This window comes from Talpa europaea (assembly GCF_964194135.1).
Source record: "Talpa europaea genome assembly, chromosome: 1".
NCBI lineage: Eukaryota > Metazoa > Chordata > Mammalia > Eulipotyphla > Talpidae > Talpa > Talpa europaea.
In genome coordinates, this window is record NC_140073.1 from 135,493,736 (window position 1) to 135,510,016 (window position 16,281).

General features: G+C 39.9%; 1 protein-coding gene across 1 annotated transcript in view; it reads left to right on the forward strand.

Moving 5' to 3' along the window:
• CPO (carboxypeptidase O) overlaps positions 1–13,267 on the forward strand; it is a gene marked incomplete at both ends in the record, with an annotated part of 28,358 nt that extends 15,091 nt beyond the window's left edge. The window contains 6 exons of the mRNA XM_084259592.1: positions 1,114–1,218; positions 2,077–2,187; positions 3,299–3,389; positions 4,073–4,275; positions 12,078–12,162; positions 13,005–13,267. Coding sequence (XP_084115718.1) covers positions 1,114–1,218; positions 2,077–2,187; positions 3,299–3,389; positions 4,073–4,275; positions 12,078–12,162; positions 13,005–13,267 — 858 coding nt within the window. The remainder of the gene's footprint in view (positions 1–1,113; positions 1,219–2,076; positions 2,188–3,298; positions 3,390–4,072; positions 4,276–12,077; positions 12,163–13,004) is intronic.
• Positions 13,268–16,281: the final 3,014 nt, after the last annotated feature.

Sequence of the window (16,281 nt, forward strand, 5' to 3'; positions counted from 1 at the left end):
TGAGCTGATTCAGCTGAAAAGACACTGACACATCCTCTGTCCAGGCCAGATTTTAAAGAATAGAATTTATAATAAGTAAACAATATAATAAACATAAAACTAACTCATAAAACTAACTTTTTAACTCATAAAACTAATGTTTAACTCATAAAAGTAATGTTTTAACTCATAAAAGAGGTACTTATAAAAATGAAAGCAAAAGGTAGATGAGAGGTTATGCTGGCAGCTTTGCAAGTGGGTGAGGCAAAAATGAAAAATGTCCTGACTTGTATTTACCTCAATTTTTAAGTTCCTCAGAGATAAAGAAAAGTCATCAACCCTGCTCCCAGTGGCTTCCAATGAGTAACTGGAGTCCAGGCCATTTACAAATTTAAACCAGATGTGACTATTACAAATAAGGGCGTGTTCACAGTTTCTCCTCCACCAAAGAGAATCCACCTTTGATTAATTCCTAGCTACCTCACCCCTCTGAATCAAGACAAGAGGAGAGGGGCTGGAGAGGGGCTGGAGAGGGGCTGAAGGGATGTACAAGAATGATAAATGGGAAGAAAGGAAAAAGATTGAGTTGGCTGGGAGTGGAAGAGTCTCTAAAGATAGGGGAATTTAAATATTTAATAAGTATTGCAGATTATTGTATTTGGATAGCATCATAGATCCCAGAAATTTAAGTGAAGGCTTGGATTCATGTTTCCTACCTATGATTCTTAAATATAACAATTCTCAAATCCCTCTTGTGCCCTTTACCATTCAGTGAACAGTCATGATAAAGGTTTCATCAAGTTTGTAGAAAGTCTCCTGGTTTGTAGCTTGGGCTTTTCTGCTTTTTATTTACAGTAGGGAATAATTTAGGGATAGGGAAGATCAGGCTTTGCATGGATGGTGCGGAATCAGCATGTAGACATGAGAACAGCAGCCAAGGCAACCATCAGGGGGGTAAGAGTAGTCAAGGAAAGTCATGTTGCTGGGTATCTCTACCAGCACCCTTGCCTCACTCTTGAAATCAGTGACAGAAGAAAGACGCCTTTAGGGGAATTTCCAAAACTTGGTAGCTTTGCACAGTGGCTTATGAAAACAAGTGGTCATTTGTTAATGGAGCATGGATGTCCTCTCCAGATCAGTCAGCCGTCCAATGACCCCAAGAAGATTATTTGGATGGACTGTGGAATTCATGCCAGAGAATGGATTGCCCCAGCTTTTTGCCAATGGTTTGTAAAAGAAGTAAGTGTCTTTAACTTCCTAATAATGGTTAACACCCCCACAAAAAATATGTCATGTCCCCGCTATTTAGGAAGAGTGCTTTTTTCATGTGTTAGCAATGCAACTTTCTCCTGAGCTACTCCTTGGCTCCAAGAGAAATGGGTAAATAAATGACTGGAGCAAAAAGTTAAGTATTTTGATATCTTTCTAATGCATCCAAGATCATATTTATTGGAAGGTAAACATATTTAAATGTAGAAGAAAATTCATCTTGGATATCAGAGATGAATTTGGATCCTGGTCCTGCCTCTTTCTAGTAATCATAGCCAAATTTTTTAACATGAGGACTTCTAGTTTTTCACTTGCAAAAGAAATGTGAAATGACTAATGCAGGAGTCAATTGTGTGGGTCAAGAGATTTAACATGGAAAACACCTAGCACGGTGAGCTTAATTCAAAAATCTTTAAAAGTCATATCAGGTACTTTTTTCTGTCAGTCTTTGTAGTAACCCGAACATAAGGAAGCTACAAAGAGCAGCAATTAAAGTATGATTCTCAGATTGACAGCATTAGTATAACTGCAAACAAATTCTTGGGCTCTACCTCATCGCCTCTGATCTAGTGGGGAGAGAGAGTGGAAATAGGGGAAAATTCTGGCCAATCTGTTTTTTAACAGCACCCCAGGTAATTCTGATACATGCTGAAATTTGAGTACTTCTTCCATAGCAAATAAGACATCTGAGGTGGGTTGCAACTTAAAGTTGGAAAGTTGAAGGGTGGAAGGGTGACACCGTCATCTCTTAGAATTAAGCTGAAATAGAAGATTAAAAACAGCCCTTTTCCCAGGACCATCACAAACATTTCTCTCTTAAATTTTCAGATTCTACAAAATTATAAAGACAACTCAAAGATAAGAAATCTCCTTAGAAACCTAGACCTCTATGTCCTTCCAGTTCTTAACGTCGATGGTTATATCTACACTTGGACAACGGTGAGTCCATCAGGTTTGGTCTTGCAGTGAATTCTTAAGCTATCAATAGATCTTGACTCAGGTTCATTTTTCTGGTCTCAGTCATCAGTATTAAACCATGTGAAGAAAAAACTTGTTTGGGATAAAAATCAAAATATTTAATCCAACAATCTAAGCCAAGTTCAGGATGGAGGAGGTCAAAGACCATAGAGTTGAAGTTTTGCACATACTTTAGTTTTTTGTTGTTGTTGTTGTTGTTTTTGATTTCTTTCCAGTTTTCTATATTTTCAACTAGACTTAGCTTTTTTCCAACTCTTCCTTCTTCAAGTTTGAGGATGGCCTGCCACTGAACACAATTATACTGTGATAAAATTCACATACCATTCTGTACACCTCAAGTCAGTTCAAGAAGCCTGAGGGGTACAAATGATGCATGAACCTTCAGTTTACATTGTGATCACTCATAGATGGTTCAAACACTGTACATAACTTTCTATGTAGTAAAAAAACACCTCGTCTTTAAAATGTTTCTAAAGCATATCACTCCACAAATGAGTCCCTGTTTCTAGAAAGTGTTCATTTCTCCCACTCCCCTATTGCACCCTTTGTTGGACCACTTTCTCTGAAACAATCTCTTCTGGTCTGGTCTGTGAGTCAGGTCCTTCTCTCTGACCTTGCTGGGCAAAAGTTGTCTTTTACCCCTTCTCCACTCATCGGTCTTTTGCTTCCAGAGTGCAGAGACCATCTCTGATACACCCACAGCAGCTTTTATCCATCTGCCAAGCTATTTCCCTTTCATCTTGTGTCATTCAAACATAAAATATAACTCTCTGAAGTTTTCCTTGATTAAGCAGGTCACATCTACCAAGTACTGATAATCTGTTCCTGAGGAAAAGGCCAACTACTCCCTCTAATTTGATGGTTTACATGTATGTATGCTTTTGGTTGTATAGATGTTCCTGTTATGAAAGGTTTCTAGCCCATTCGTGAGACTGAAAACTATATGCACAAGCCTCACTATGGTAAAGGCACGGTCTTCCAGGCCATTCTTCACGTTCCAGGACCACCCATTATCATAACTCTTGATTTATGAGACCTGAGAAAGGCAGCAACCCGTGTTTCTCTCTTACAGGATCGGCATTGGAGGAAATCCCGTTCATCCCATAAGAATGGCACATGTTTTGGGACAGATCTCAATAGAAACTTTGATGTACACTGGTGTAGTAAGTACACGATTGTAGATGAATTGACAACACAAGAAAAATGGAACAAAAAAGCAATGAAAGATATCAATTAGTTGAGATACACCTTTTGCAAATGACCTTCTTAATCATGTAATTCATCTATTTCTGTAGTTGCTTCATCTCTCTGCCTTAGTGTTCTCTGATTTAGCACGAGGCCAGTAGTGATACCATCAGAGCAGTAGATGGTTGTGGTGATGAGAGACCACACAGGAGGTCTGAACACAGAGCTCAGCATGGACACTCAGCTCAGTTGATAAACCTTATTCTTATTGGTGAGAAGGACAGTGGAGGTTTTGTTATTTTTCTTGCAAAATAGCTGTAGTGAATTTCAAGTCAATGAGACAGTGAGAAAGAGACTTAGGCCACAGCCTGTCCCCTGGACTCATGGACTGGTTCCCAACCATTTGTTTCAGGGTCCATGAGTTCAAGTAACAGTTGCTGAAAATGCCAGTTCATTTTGCTTCTTGCTCCCCATCCTGTAAACATGGAATTTGTTTCTAAATCTGATCATTGACCTTCCTGTCTTTCTGAGTTCTTCCTTGAATGAACATCCAAGTGAACTGACTTACCAGGACTAACTAACTAGAATAAACAAGGGCAAGTCCTGATTCCACCCACAGATGCCCTGAGGGAGGATGACTGCTGTTTCCTCTATATTCCAGCTGTCGGGTCATCTAAAGACTGCAATGATTTAAAGTTCTGTGGGACAGGACCAGTGTCGGAACCAGAGACTAAGGCTGTTTCCAGCTTAATAGACAGCAAGAAGGAGAACATTCTGTGCTTCCTGACCATACATTGTAGTGGGCAGCTCATTCTCACACCTTATGGATACACCAAAAATAAATCAAGCAACCATGAAGAACTGGTAAGACCAAAGTTCCAAAGCCTTAGAGGAGCCTTGGGAGGACCCTGGTCTTCCTTTCTCTGATTTCTGTTTCCAAGAATTTGACTGCAGCCCGCTTTTGTTCTTTCTGCTCTTCCTTATTTTCTTTCTCCTGCTTTTTACACTCTTGCCAGATGCCTGCTGGGAAGTCTTCAGGTTAAATGCTGCTTTACCTACATTAATTAACTACCTGTTTCGTAAAGTGTCAAATTGGGAGACATCTTAGGTATTCGTCTATAATATAAATGAGATGATTATGTTAATAATCTGCAGCAATGCGCTTTCATTTCTGTAAATTCTCTTGAAACTCCATTCAGCAATTATAGCTTTTGAACCATGCTTTAGAGAACTTGCCAGCTGTTACTGGAATATGGCATATCTAAAATAACATGGCTAAATAATATCTGCTCTCTTCTCTGCTAAACACAATGCTTTATTTTCTTCTAAACTCTGCCTCTAGTATTTGCCTAGGAATATTTGCAAGGGGAAATGCCAGTGAAATCCAAGTCAGGCCAGGGGAAACGTACTTTGTATTTCTGGAACCCTCTCTGAAGCTGTGTTGACCCAAGCACTGGTGGACAGAATTACCTAGAAGGACCCAGTTCTTGGTACTTTTGTGAACCTAAGGACAAATAGATGCAAATCAAAGGGAGGGTGAATTTAGAATGGTTATGTTTGTTATCTTTTTATTTTTTACATCACTTTTTCAGTTTATAATTGTGGTATATACACATAGCATAAAATTTACTATCTTAACCATTTTAAGTGGGTAGATCAGTAGTGTTAAGTATACATTAACATTATTTATGATGTGACATATCATAATTGAATAACATCACAACCAATATCCAAAAATTTTTCATCTTACATAATTGAAGCTTTATCTCCATTGAACAACAATTTTCTGTCTTCCTTGCCCCTGGCAACTGCCATACCTTTTTCTTTGTCTCTGATTTGACTATAGATACCTTATGATAGTGAAATCATACAGTGTCTGACTTAATTCTGTAGCATAACGTCTTCAAGGTTCATCCACATGGTGTCACGTGTCAGCCTTCTGTAGGGTTGAATAATGTTCCTTGTGCATGTACCATATTTCTTTACCCATAATCTATCTATGGATTATGCTATGAACAAGGGTGTACAAACATCTCTGAAATTCCACTTTTAGTTTTGGGGGTATGTACAAAAGTAGGGTAATTTAATTTTCTTTTTTGAGAAACCACCAGACTATTTCTCTTCAATGTTATACCATTTTATATTCTCACCAGTACTTGTTATTTTCTATTTAATGTTTTCTTTTGCTTTTTTTTAAAATGTTTTGTTTTGTTTTAAGATTTATTTATTTATTTATACAAGCACTGGGTACAGTCAGAAGCGCGAGAGGGTGAGAGAATTCACCAGAGCCAGAGCGGGGAACAGAACAGGCAGAGTGACGAAATACACTGCTGAGGGGAGCAGCAGGAGTGGCAGGAGAGGTCTGCGTGCCATGTGGGACCCTCGCCTGGTGACCGGGGATCTAACCGGCACTGCACAGCCTAGCGATCAACAGCTGCGCCACCAGGGGAGGCTCTTCTTTTGTTTTTAAAACAAGTTCCCAGGAAAGGCTGGCATGGGTGTGGGTGAACCTCTCTCTTAAGGTCACAGAAGCCTTGTTTTGTAACCCATTGGTTCTGTTACACTTCCTATCCTGCCCCCCACTAGGATGTGACCCATAAAGCACAGGTCAGCACACTGAAACGAAACCACTATAGATATTTGTTAAGGACAGGATTTCCCTTACCCCAGCAGTCAGAAATATCCAGTAACACCCCAAAATTTTTCTTGCAACTATTCCTGGGCTTGTGTGCTATGTGATTATATTGCAAACTGTGGAAATAACTAAATTTGCCTAAAATGTTACAAGTTATGAGGACATTTTACAGCCATTATCACTTGACTCTCATATAATCAATTCACTCTGGAGATGTGGAAGTTGAGACCTTGATGTAGTTGTATTCCCAGAGTGATTATAGACAGTGAATGGTTGAGTGGAGGCTGGAGCTGTTTTCAGATCCCAGAGGCTACCTTCAGCCGACCACTCATACTGCCTCTCTCCACTCAGAAAAAGTGTACAATTTCTGGAAGCTGTTACCAGCTTAGATACCCATGCCACGATATCTTATTTCCTCCTCAATTTCTGAGCCCTAGCAGTTCCATTTCTTTGGTAAAGAAATCTGCAGAAACAGATTTCAGTTGAGAAGGCCAAACCCCTCCTTATTTCCCAGTTCCTGTGATATTTGTCATCAGTGTCTACTTTCTGCTTAAAGGAATCTGTGACAAATACAAATGAACCACCAAAAACAGGCCATCATCGATCTCTGATGAGAGAGGTCTTCCTCCAGCAGAAAAAAAGGAAATTGGTGTACCTCTGTATTTTTTTAGGGAACTTCATTCCCTTTTTGGTTCTGGAAAACAGATATCACATAACCATTTTGAAAGGTTTGTATTCAAAAGTGAGAGAGTTCTGTCTGCAGATTAGCTTTCAAGTTAGAGCTCCTGGGCTAAAGGGAGCAGGAGGCAGAAGGGATGTGGGCAACAGCATCCCCCCAACTGGAAGGGAACTCTATGATGGGAATTACTGGTAATACTGTGGTACAAAAAATAGAAATTGAGACATTGCATTGGGAAAGGTTGCTTTCCTTCTAATCAAGTCTCAGGTGCATAAACAGTCATCTTCAAGACTTTTCAACAAAAAGACAGTATGAAAGTCTTCCCACCATGTGTTACCCTGATTGATGCTGACTCAAGTGGTTTTAGATCCGTAGGGACAAGTTTTGACAGAGAGCACAAAGACACAGAATCAAGCCAAATGTTCAAGGATATTTCCATTTCTGGTACTATTTACAACCATCAGAGATTAGTAGTTAATCTCAATATATTTACAAAACCAGAAGTTTGTAAAAACCATGATAAATATTATACTTCATAACAGACAACTTGGCAATCACTATGTAGAGGAAACATAACTATATATAGTCCCTTTCTAAATTGCTCTGCAAATTACAATAGCTTCAAGAATTCTAATTTTTAGATGCTTACATTTTTCACATTTTTTGAAGGACCTAAGAATGCTATATTAATAACCTAATTTTGGATATGAATTGTCTTAGTATATATTATTATCAATAAGAGACATTCACAGAACAGAATATATTCTTCATTAGAATATTTATAAAATGGATTCATAAGAATATATGCACAAAAATTACATTCATTCTTGTGATTACACTGTCTTATATATATGTGTTTTTTATTTGCACCTCAGTCTTCCAACATTGCAAGAGTTAGGGCAGACACAAAATAAACATCCCCACAAAAAATTCACATGATCACAATAAAATATGGTCAACTAAAACTAGTCCAACAAGCAAATCTTATAAACTAAAGTTAGCAAGTTGGATTCTGGCAAACTGTGTTGCCTGTCTGCCCTAGAGTTCTTTGACTCTTGCATCCTTGTTAGAAATTTTCTCCTTTATAGCCTGAGCTAAGTTTTTATTACTTACTTTCAAAAAGCTTGACTAATAACACTCTCATATCTGACTCCTTTTCACATTTTCCTTTTCATATTCACATCTTCCCTTTCACTGTCAAACTCTTAAATGAGTGTATATTCTATAATTTCCTTTCCTCTCTTCCCAGCCATCCCTAGTGGTTTCTACCTATACTACATTGCCCAAACTAACCTAACAATAGTTGCCAATGGGTACATGTCAATAAATGCAATAGAACAATTCCATTTTTAAGTAGCTTGATTCTCATATCAAACCCTGTGTTCCCTTCCAAGCTCTGCCCTCACACACAAATACTGGGGTCTTTGTCTGCCTCCGTGTTCCTCCTTGTGAATATATGCCCATAGGAAACCCTCAGGGCTCAGGGAAGGAGTTACTAAGCAGGCATGAGGTTTTCAACAATGTAAATGATGTACTACTAGCAAAAGATTTTTATTGCTTTGACTAGATAGTGTCTTTGGGCTGAGAAGAAGGGAAGATACACTGGTTGCCTTTAGCTTTGCAGTATAGCAAGAGGGATAGAAGAATAATTCCCCTAGAGAGAGAAGTCACAGCCCTCAGATTTCTGTTTCATCTTTGCAGAAAAAGACCAACTCTATAACATAGGATCACACCTGTGTAGCTCTCATGTATGTTACATCTCTTACTATTATTTACTCCCCCATTGTAGTTGCTGGTGGGATTGTTTTTTTAAAAGTTCCTTTGTCAATAAAAAGGGGCAAGTGGAAAGACTGTTCCCATCCCACTGGCAGGATTTGAGGAAAGGGAACCATATAGAATGAATAAGACTGGCAACTGGAAGAAGAAATAGTTGTCTAAGGTGAGATACAGGAAAGAAAAAAAAGATGCAAGGAACCCTTTGGATGGGAAATGTGGCCAGGATAACCCACATAACCCAAACAGACCCACAGGGTCCCACATGGGCCAGTTAGTATGGAGTTATCTTGAAAAAGAAACATGGGAACTAAAAATAATTAGATTCATCCCATTCCTTTCCTAGAGACTCAAAGAACATCTAAAAGGAGTATGATCGGTAAATCCTAACACTCCTAGGTCTCATGCTTTTCAGTTCAGTCACAAAGCAGCTATCTTGAGACCTTTCTTTCCACCTGTCATTCTTATTTCCTTATTGGAATTTCTCTCTCCATTAACCCCCTCTTTTCTCCTATAAAAAACTTTAATATTCTATCATGTGTGGGCCTCCCCTGGTGGCGCAGCAGTTGAGCTGCAGTTGAGCCGCAGCCTCTGCAGCACCAGTTTGATCCCTGGCCACCGGTGAGGGTCCCGCCAAAAAAAAAAAAAAAAAAAAAGAAGAAGATTCTATCATTTGTTTTCTGAGGTAGCATTGGCGTACAACACCGTGTATGACTCAGGCACAGGCTCACACCTTTTCAGATGCATGTGGCCACGCCACCGCCAACCCACAAGCCCCGTGTTTCTCCCCCTAGTCCATTGCGCTGCTCCCCACCACCACTTTGAGTAGCCTCCACCTCCAATAGGCTCAGTTCTACACTCAGGTTTCTAGAGCTTGTGTGATTTAGTTTTGTCTTTGTTTTCTATCTTTAAATTCCACATGAGTGAAATCATCATATATTTATCTTTCTCCTTCTGACTTATTTTAGTTAGGATGCCCCCTCCAACTCCATCGATGGTAAGTGGCAAGGTTTAATCTCTTTTTATCGCAGATAGTATTCTATTGTATACATACACACACTACTCACACACATACGTATCCCACATCTTCTTTGTCCCATCATCTGTCATTGAACACTTAGGTTGTTTCCATAACTTGGCTATTATAAGTTGTGCTGCAGTGATCACAGGAGTACATAAATCTCTTCAAAGTTTCTCAAGTATTAAAAATCTGCCATATCGTTCAACAATTCCACTCCTAGTTATTTACCCAAAGAATATACGAAATTCGGGCCTCCCCGGTGGCGCAGCGGTTGAGCGCTGGGTTGCGAAGCTGCCAGCAGCCTCTGCAGCGCCAGTTCGATCCCCGGCTGCTCCCCGGCCACCGGAGGAGGGTCCCACAAGGCGCGCAGACCTCTCCTGCCGCCCGCTGCTCCCCTCAGCAGTGTACTTCGGTCCTTCTGCCTGCTCTGCTCCCCGCTCTGGCTCTGGTGAATTCTCTCACCCTCCCTCGCTTCTGACTGTACCCAGTGCTTGTATAAATATATAAATAAACAAACAAAAAAAAAAGAGTATCTATAAAAAAAAAAAAAAGAATATACGAAATTCCCTTTCTGACTTTACTCCTTATAGTTTCCTCTTCTTCTTATAAACAGCTCTTGTAACACTTTCTGAGGTAAAGGAGTAAAGCAGTTTCCTTTATCCCAATTCTGGACAGCACAAGTCCAGGAACTAAGTCAGACTCAGAATCTCTTCTCAGGAAAAGAATGAGGAGGTAATAACCAAAGATGGAATTCCCAGTTGAGAGTGGAGAAGAGGCACAAAGCTGGCAAACATGTTGGTTTGTTTGTTTGTTTGCTTATTTAAAGATTTTCTTTATGGTACAGGCCAGAGGTGCCAGGGGTGAGAGGATTCACCAGAGACAGAGTGGGGAAAAGAATAGGACTGACTGAAATCCACTGCTGAGGGGAGCAGCGGGTGAGTCAGGAAAGGTCTGCTGCACTCTGTGGGTAGCTCCCTGGCCAGGGATCGAACTCGTGCTGCAGTGGCTGAGGCTAGCTGAATAGATTGCGTCTTCCTTGTGCCAGCAGGGAGGCTCAGGCAAACATGTTCAATCTAATGTTTTTTCTTAGCCACACCCAGAAGTCCTGAGGACCCTGAGGTTGCTGTCCACAACAGCTACATAAGAGCCCACTCTTCCTTCTGAATTTCACTGTGTCAGTCCCTACTCTACCCAAGCATCACTTTGTCATATCTTAGAGTCATTTAGAGTATACAAGAAGGGACAGACAGGATCTACAACTAGACATGTCACGTGTTAGAAGCCAGGGGAGCTGATACACCAGCAGTCAAGTTTCCCTAGAGGTAAAACAGTAGCGTATCGCAGACCAGGGAGAGAGTGGCCAGAGAATTTTGGTGGGGTTTGTGTAGAATGTGATCAGAAGTAGTAGGATAGGCCACCAGGTAGAAAGAATATAGCATTAAGGAGTGTGGCATGGAGAATATTTGGAGAGACAGTCTAAAAGGTATGGAAGGAGATTTATCAGAAAGTCAGTCAACACTGCCAGTACACTTGGATCTCAGTGATTCTGACCTCAGGAAAGGGACGGAAGAAGGCAAGGCTGATACCTTAGGAGTCAGCTCTGAGGGATTTCCGTGGTAATGTGGTAGCATGGTGGTGGGCATGAAGAAGGGTGTAGCTTCCAGTTCTGAAAGTCTATGAGCAATAACTATCAGATACCTATGAGGAAAAATAAGAGGGGAGTAATAAGAGAAATATGAACAAGGGGCTATGGGAGATTTAAAGTGGAGACAGATCAGGGGTGATCAGGTAGGGCTCATGAGGAACTTTGCAATTAAGAAAGTCTTCTGAGGTTGGATAGAACCTCTATGGGCAGAGGTAAGAGATAAGTCCTCCCAGGTAAAGGAAATAGGATGATTAAAAGGAGAGCAGCCTAGAAACATGGGGCATGTCTTGCAAGAGTGGGAGAGCTGGAATCTGTCTATAAACTGGGGTAGAATGTAGGGAATAAGATGTTGGAAAGGTGGGTTGGAATCGTTGCATAGAGGATCCAATACTAAGCTGAAAAGTTTGTACTTGATTCATTGGGCAACTGAGAGTTATTGAAGACTTTTTAGCAAAATCATGATCAAACTTTTACTCTATAGAAGTCCAGCTGGACATCAGGTGGGATCAATTGAGATACGGATAGGTGAGGGGAAGGGAAAGATATTAGAGGTGCATTTCAGAGGTAATGAGCCTGAAATTGGGTGATGGTCCTGGAAATGCAACTTGGTAATTTTTGAGAGAAGGAAAATCAAAGCTGACTTCAGGATCTTACATGTATTTGGGGGAGCATGATAGACCAGAAATACAAAAATAAAAGTTAGAGCACCCTAATTAGAGGGAGAGGTGATAAAATTGGGTTTGGGTATGTTGAATCTGAAGTACCAGCAGACTACTTAGGTATAGATGTCCAGTGGGACGTTAGAAAGATGGTCTGAAATTGTGGAGATAGATTTGGACTAAATACCATACCCTCTGGATTGTTGGATTTATTTTTAACACCAGATATCTGTCTCTGCATTTCCCACCTACAGATCCAAGTTGGACAGAAGGCAGCAAATGCATTGAAAGCAAAACATGGAACCAATTATAGAGTTGGATCAAGTGCAGACATTTTATGTAAGTATCTTTTTTCGCCTCTTCAATAGTATCTAAGGCACAAAAGAAGTCAGTGGACTTTGGGGAGTAGCACAGGAAGGAGAGGGACAGAAGGGCTCTGTGGATCTGCAGGAAATTGTACAAATAAAAATGACCAAAGATAAAAGGGAGTCTGTACAAATCCAAAATGATGCTCTCCAGGGATAAAGTGTGAGCTGAAAAAAAAAAAAAAAACTAATACACCATCTCAGATCAGAATTCCTTTGGGTTTCAGTTGAATACAACTGGCAAGTAAGAAGGCACAGGGGTTCGCAGGAAGGATCTTTCCAGTGACTCTAGGTCAGTTGATTCAGCTCATGGAGGACCCAGCAAGCTAAGAAAACAAAGTAGGAGGGACCTGGAGAAAGGATCTGAAAAATAATAATAATTTAGTTGAAAGGAGAATGTCTTGCTTTCTCCCCTGCACCCACCAGAAGGCCACCCAGATACTATTTGCATAATATCTTTTCTGTTGGTCATTTTCTTTCTGTTCCTTTATATGTCAGCCCACTCTTGCCTGGGAATGTTAGGTTGTCTTTGATTCAGCTGAGGAACTCTGACCACATCTCTGCTATGTGCCAGGCATGATGTCAGGCATCGTGTGGGTCGCGGGGGCAGAGAGTGGAGGTTGAACAAGATGTAATTCCTACCCTGCATTAAGGGGCTTAATGTCAAGGAGAGGGAGAAGATGATTATCCATGAGACACTAATATGAAAGAGTTTATTTTGCAAGATTGAACCTTTATTCCCCAAATAGGTTATAGAAATTAGTCCGTTCATAGAACAATTTCAAACTCCGTTTCCCTATTTTCATTTTATTGCAGATGACACATCAGGGACTTCAAGAGACTGGGCTCGGGACATTGGGATCCCCTTCTCATACACTTTTGAGCTGAGAGACAATGGAACATATGGGTTTCTTTTGCCAGAGGATCAGATTCAACCCACCTGTGAGGAGGTCATGGAGGCCGTGCTTTCGATCTTGGGCGACGTACATGAGAAGTACTGGCCCTCAAACAGTGCTACAAAGGTGACATCCACCACTGTGGTGCTGAGCCTGCTAATGGCCTTCATTTCTCTTTTCTAAGTGCATCCTGGCCAGGCCTGCTTAGCCCCAGTGATGTGTCAGTGATCACAGGGAAGGTGTTTGAGGCTCTAGAGGAAGTCACATAATTCAAATCAAAAAAATCTTTCTATTTTAATTAATTTGCATTTTAATTTTTTTGCTGGTCATTAATGATTATTACTTTAAAAGAGTGTAACATCTGTTATAGCCACAATAGTGATACAAATCAAGCCACTCTAAATTTTGGTGGCTCAAGAATCTCTAGGCCAGCGAGGAAGTTCTGCTGATCTTGGCTCTAGTCACTTACACATTTGTGGTCAGTTTCAGAGCAATTACCCTGGGGGTCTAGAGATTCTTTTTCATCTAAATTCTTTGAAAAATTTGCTTGTAATTTTGAGCCAGGTCCCCACTTAATTTTGTGCAGCTGACTTAGTAGGAACATACAGAAAATAAAATGATCTATTCTCTAGATATCTGTTGCTGGTTGTATTTATTTACTTAGTCCTTGATTTACTTATTCGAAAACTTGTTTTTGGAGGATGTACTAACAATATTTTGCTAGGTTCTAGGGTTACAATAGTGAATTTGAGTTTGGTGGTGTGGGAACAAGTGAAATGGACGTACTGTTGCATACTCAGCTCTGGGGGAGCCATAATAATCAAGAGCAAAAATAAATAAACTACATACTGCAGCTTGTGACAGGCATTATGAGAGAAATAAAGAGTAATCTGAGAGGTAAGCAAGGGACACACTGGAATGCAGGCATTTAATTATGCTGGATTGTCTATTAAACTCTAAGTGCTATTAAGGTAGCATCCATGATTGTCATTTCCTATGTATTTCTACATGACACCTTGAAATGGTGCTGAACATTTGTCAGACTTTGAACAAATGTTGTTGCTGTGACTGGTTGACAGGGCATCCTTGGGTGTTCAGTCACCCATTTCCAAATTCCCTTGTTGGTCACAGTCACAATACACGTCCTGATTGTAACCCTTTTATTGCCTCTCTTTGTCCTCTTGATTTCTTCATGTTTTGCCAGTGTGTGGCTGAGAAGGGTCAGAAAGGAAAATGTCAGGGGCAAGGGGTTTAATGAATCAGACAACAGCTATTTACATAAAAATGCCAAGTCCACAATTGTGGCACTGTCAGGAGCAAATGGTTGGGTTTCATTCATGGTCAGTCTAGGAGGGGAAAAAAGTCTGTAACTACCAAAGTCGTATATTCAAGAAGAAAGCAGGAGACTGTGCCATGGGGTTCAGGTTATCAATTTCAGTGTAGCCTAGGCCTTATTTTCTAAGACTGTCTTAGCAATTTGAATCTATGACCACTACAGGTGCTCTGAGCTACAAAACTTAATTCACGATTAAAGATTGAGGCCATGACCAAATAAAGTTGGAAGAGAGCAGATGCAATAATGGAAGCTATCAGCTTGCCTGAACCCTTTCACATGGATTCTTCCAAGAGTCTGAGATACAGTCATAGCTTTCTTGGGCGGCTTCACTTGGCTCTGAGACCTGTGGAGCCTGAAGGCTGTGACATGGGTTAATTTTCTTCTGTTTTACTTCCTGTGAAAGGATCCCAAGAAAGAAAACATAAACGGTGATGAATGACAACCCTGGTCTTTCTTAAGGAAGTTTTCAACATCTTGGTCTTAAATGGCAACAGTTTGAGAAAATTTCACAACTGATACAATTAATGAAACCTTGAGAGTATTCTGTGTTGTGGCTTTGTTGGATCTGAATTTGATTTTTTTTATTTTATACATTTTTTACATCATTTTTCATTTTTGCACAACGTATGCATTTTCATCTTCGTTATAGTCCCCATACAATTCCCACCCCCCTTGTTTTAATCCTACTCCCTTCTCCCCCACGCCATAATGTGTCTCTGGTTTATAGTTGCTTGTTGATTTTGATTTTACCCACCTTAAAGCTAAGATGTTAGCATGTTACTGTTTCATGGATGTCAGAAGACACAATTAGGGATAAAGGACATTATGACTCACAGTAGAGTAAGCAATATGAGCGTCTGTTTATTGACGTTGGTCCCCCTTTTTCCCACATTCTTAGGAGGTGGTGTGAACAGCCCAGATGATACCTGCAAGTGCTATGAGTTTTATTGCAGGAGAGAAACGCTGAGCCGGAAGACTACACCACTTCTATAGCAAGCAGTAAGCCCACCTGATCTTTATCCTGGAAGGGGACATTTTCTCATCACTCAAGGTTGCTTTCGTGCTGTAAACACAACTTGAAGAAATGTCCCAGGTAAAGAATGGTCAGAGCTTTGTATCTCGACATAGCTGTCAGATTAGGAGCAAAGGAGGCCCATAGAGGACTATCTCCCAAAAGATTTTATGTATTAGATTAAATCATATGAAATTGATGTTTTAGTGGGTAAAAAAATCCAAGAATTGGTGGTTTTATATGGCTTAACTGGATATTTCCTCATTACTAAATGTTTCCATGATGCCTTTTATTTTTTAGCAATTTTGAATATACTGCATTTTCTGTTACTATTTCTTTCCACAAACTGTTGCTTTTTTCCCCATAACTATTCCTACAAATGATCTGAATCTTCTTGACTTATACATGACTTTAAAGTTTAAAATAATGTAAAAATGATAGATTCAGATGGTATCCAAACTTCAAACTCTAATTTTTTCTACAATGGTGTCAAAATGAGTTATATTTGTGTTTCTTCTATGTCTGACCAAACTTCTATTTCCCTTCATTTTCTTATGCAGTTTAGCAATCTCCTCAGTTGTTCCTGGAAATATATTCTTCATATCAACCCAGAATTATTCTTATTTTATGCATACGATCTAAATCAGGCATAAATTTAGAATGGTACTAAGAGACTCCCACTGCCTGAATATATACAATGAAAATACTAAATAAACAGGAGTTAAAAATGAAAATGAATAATTATTCTGATGTTATACGCACTGATGAAATGTTTTTGTGTGTTACCTTGGGTGATATTTATAAGAATCCTGAGTTAGGTACTTTTATTTATTTGATGAAGAAGCTGAG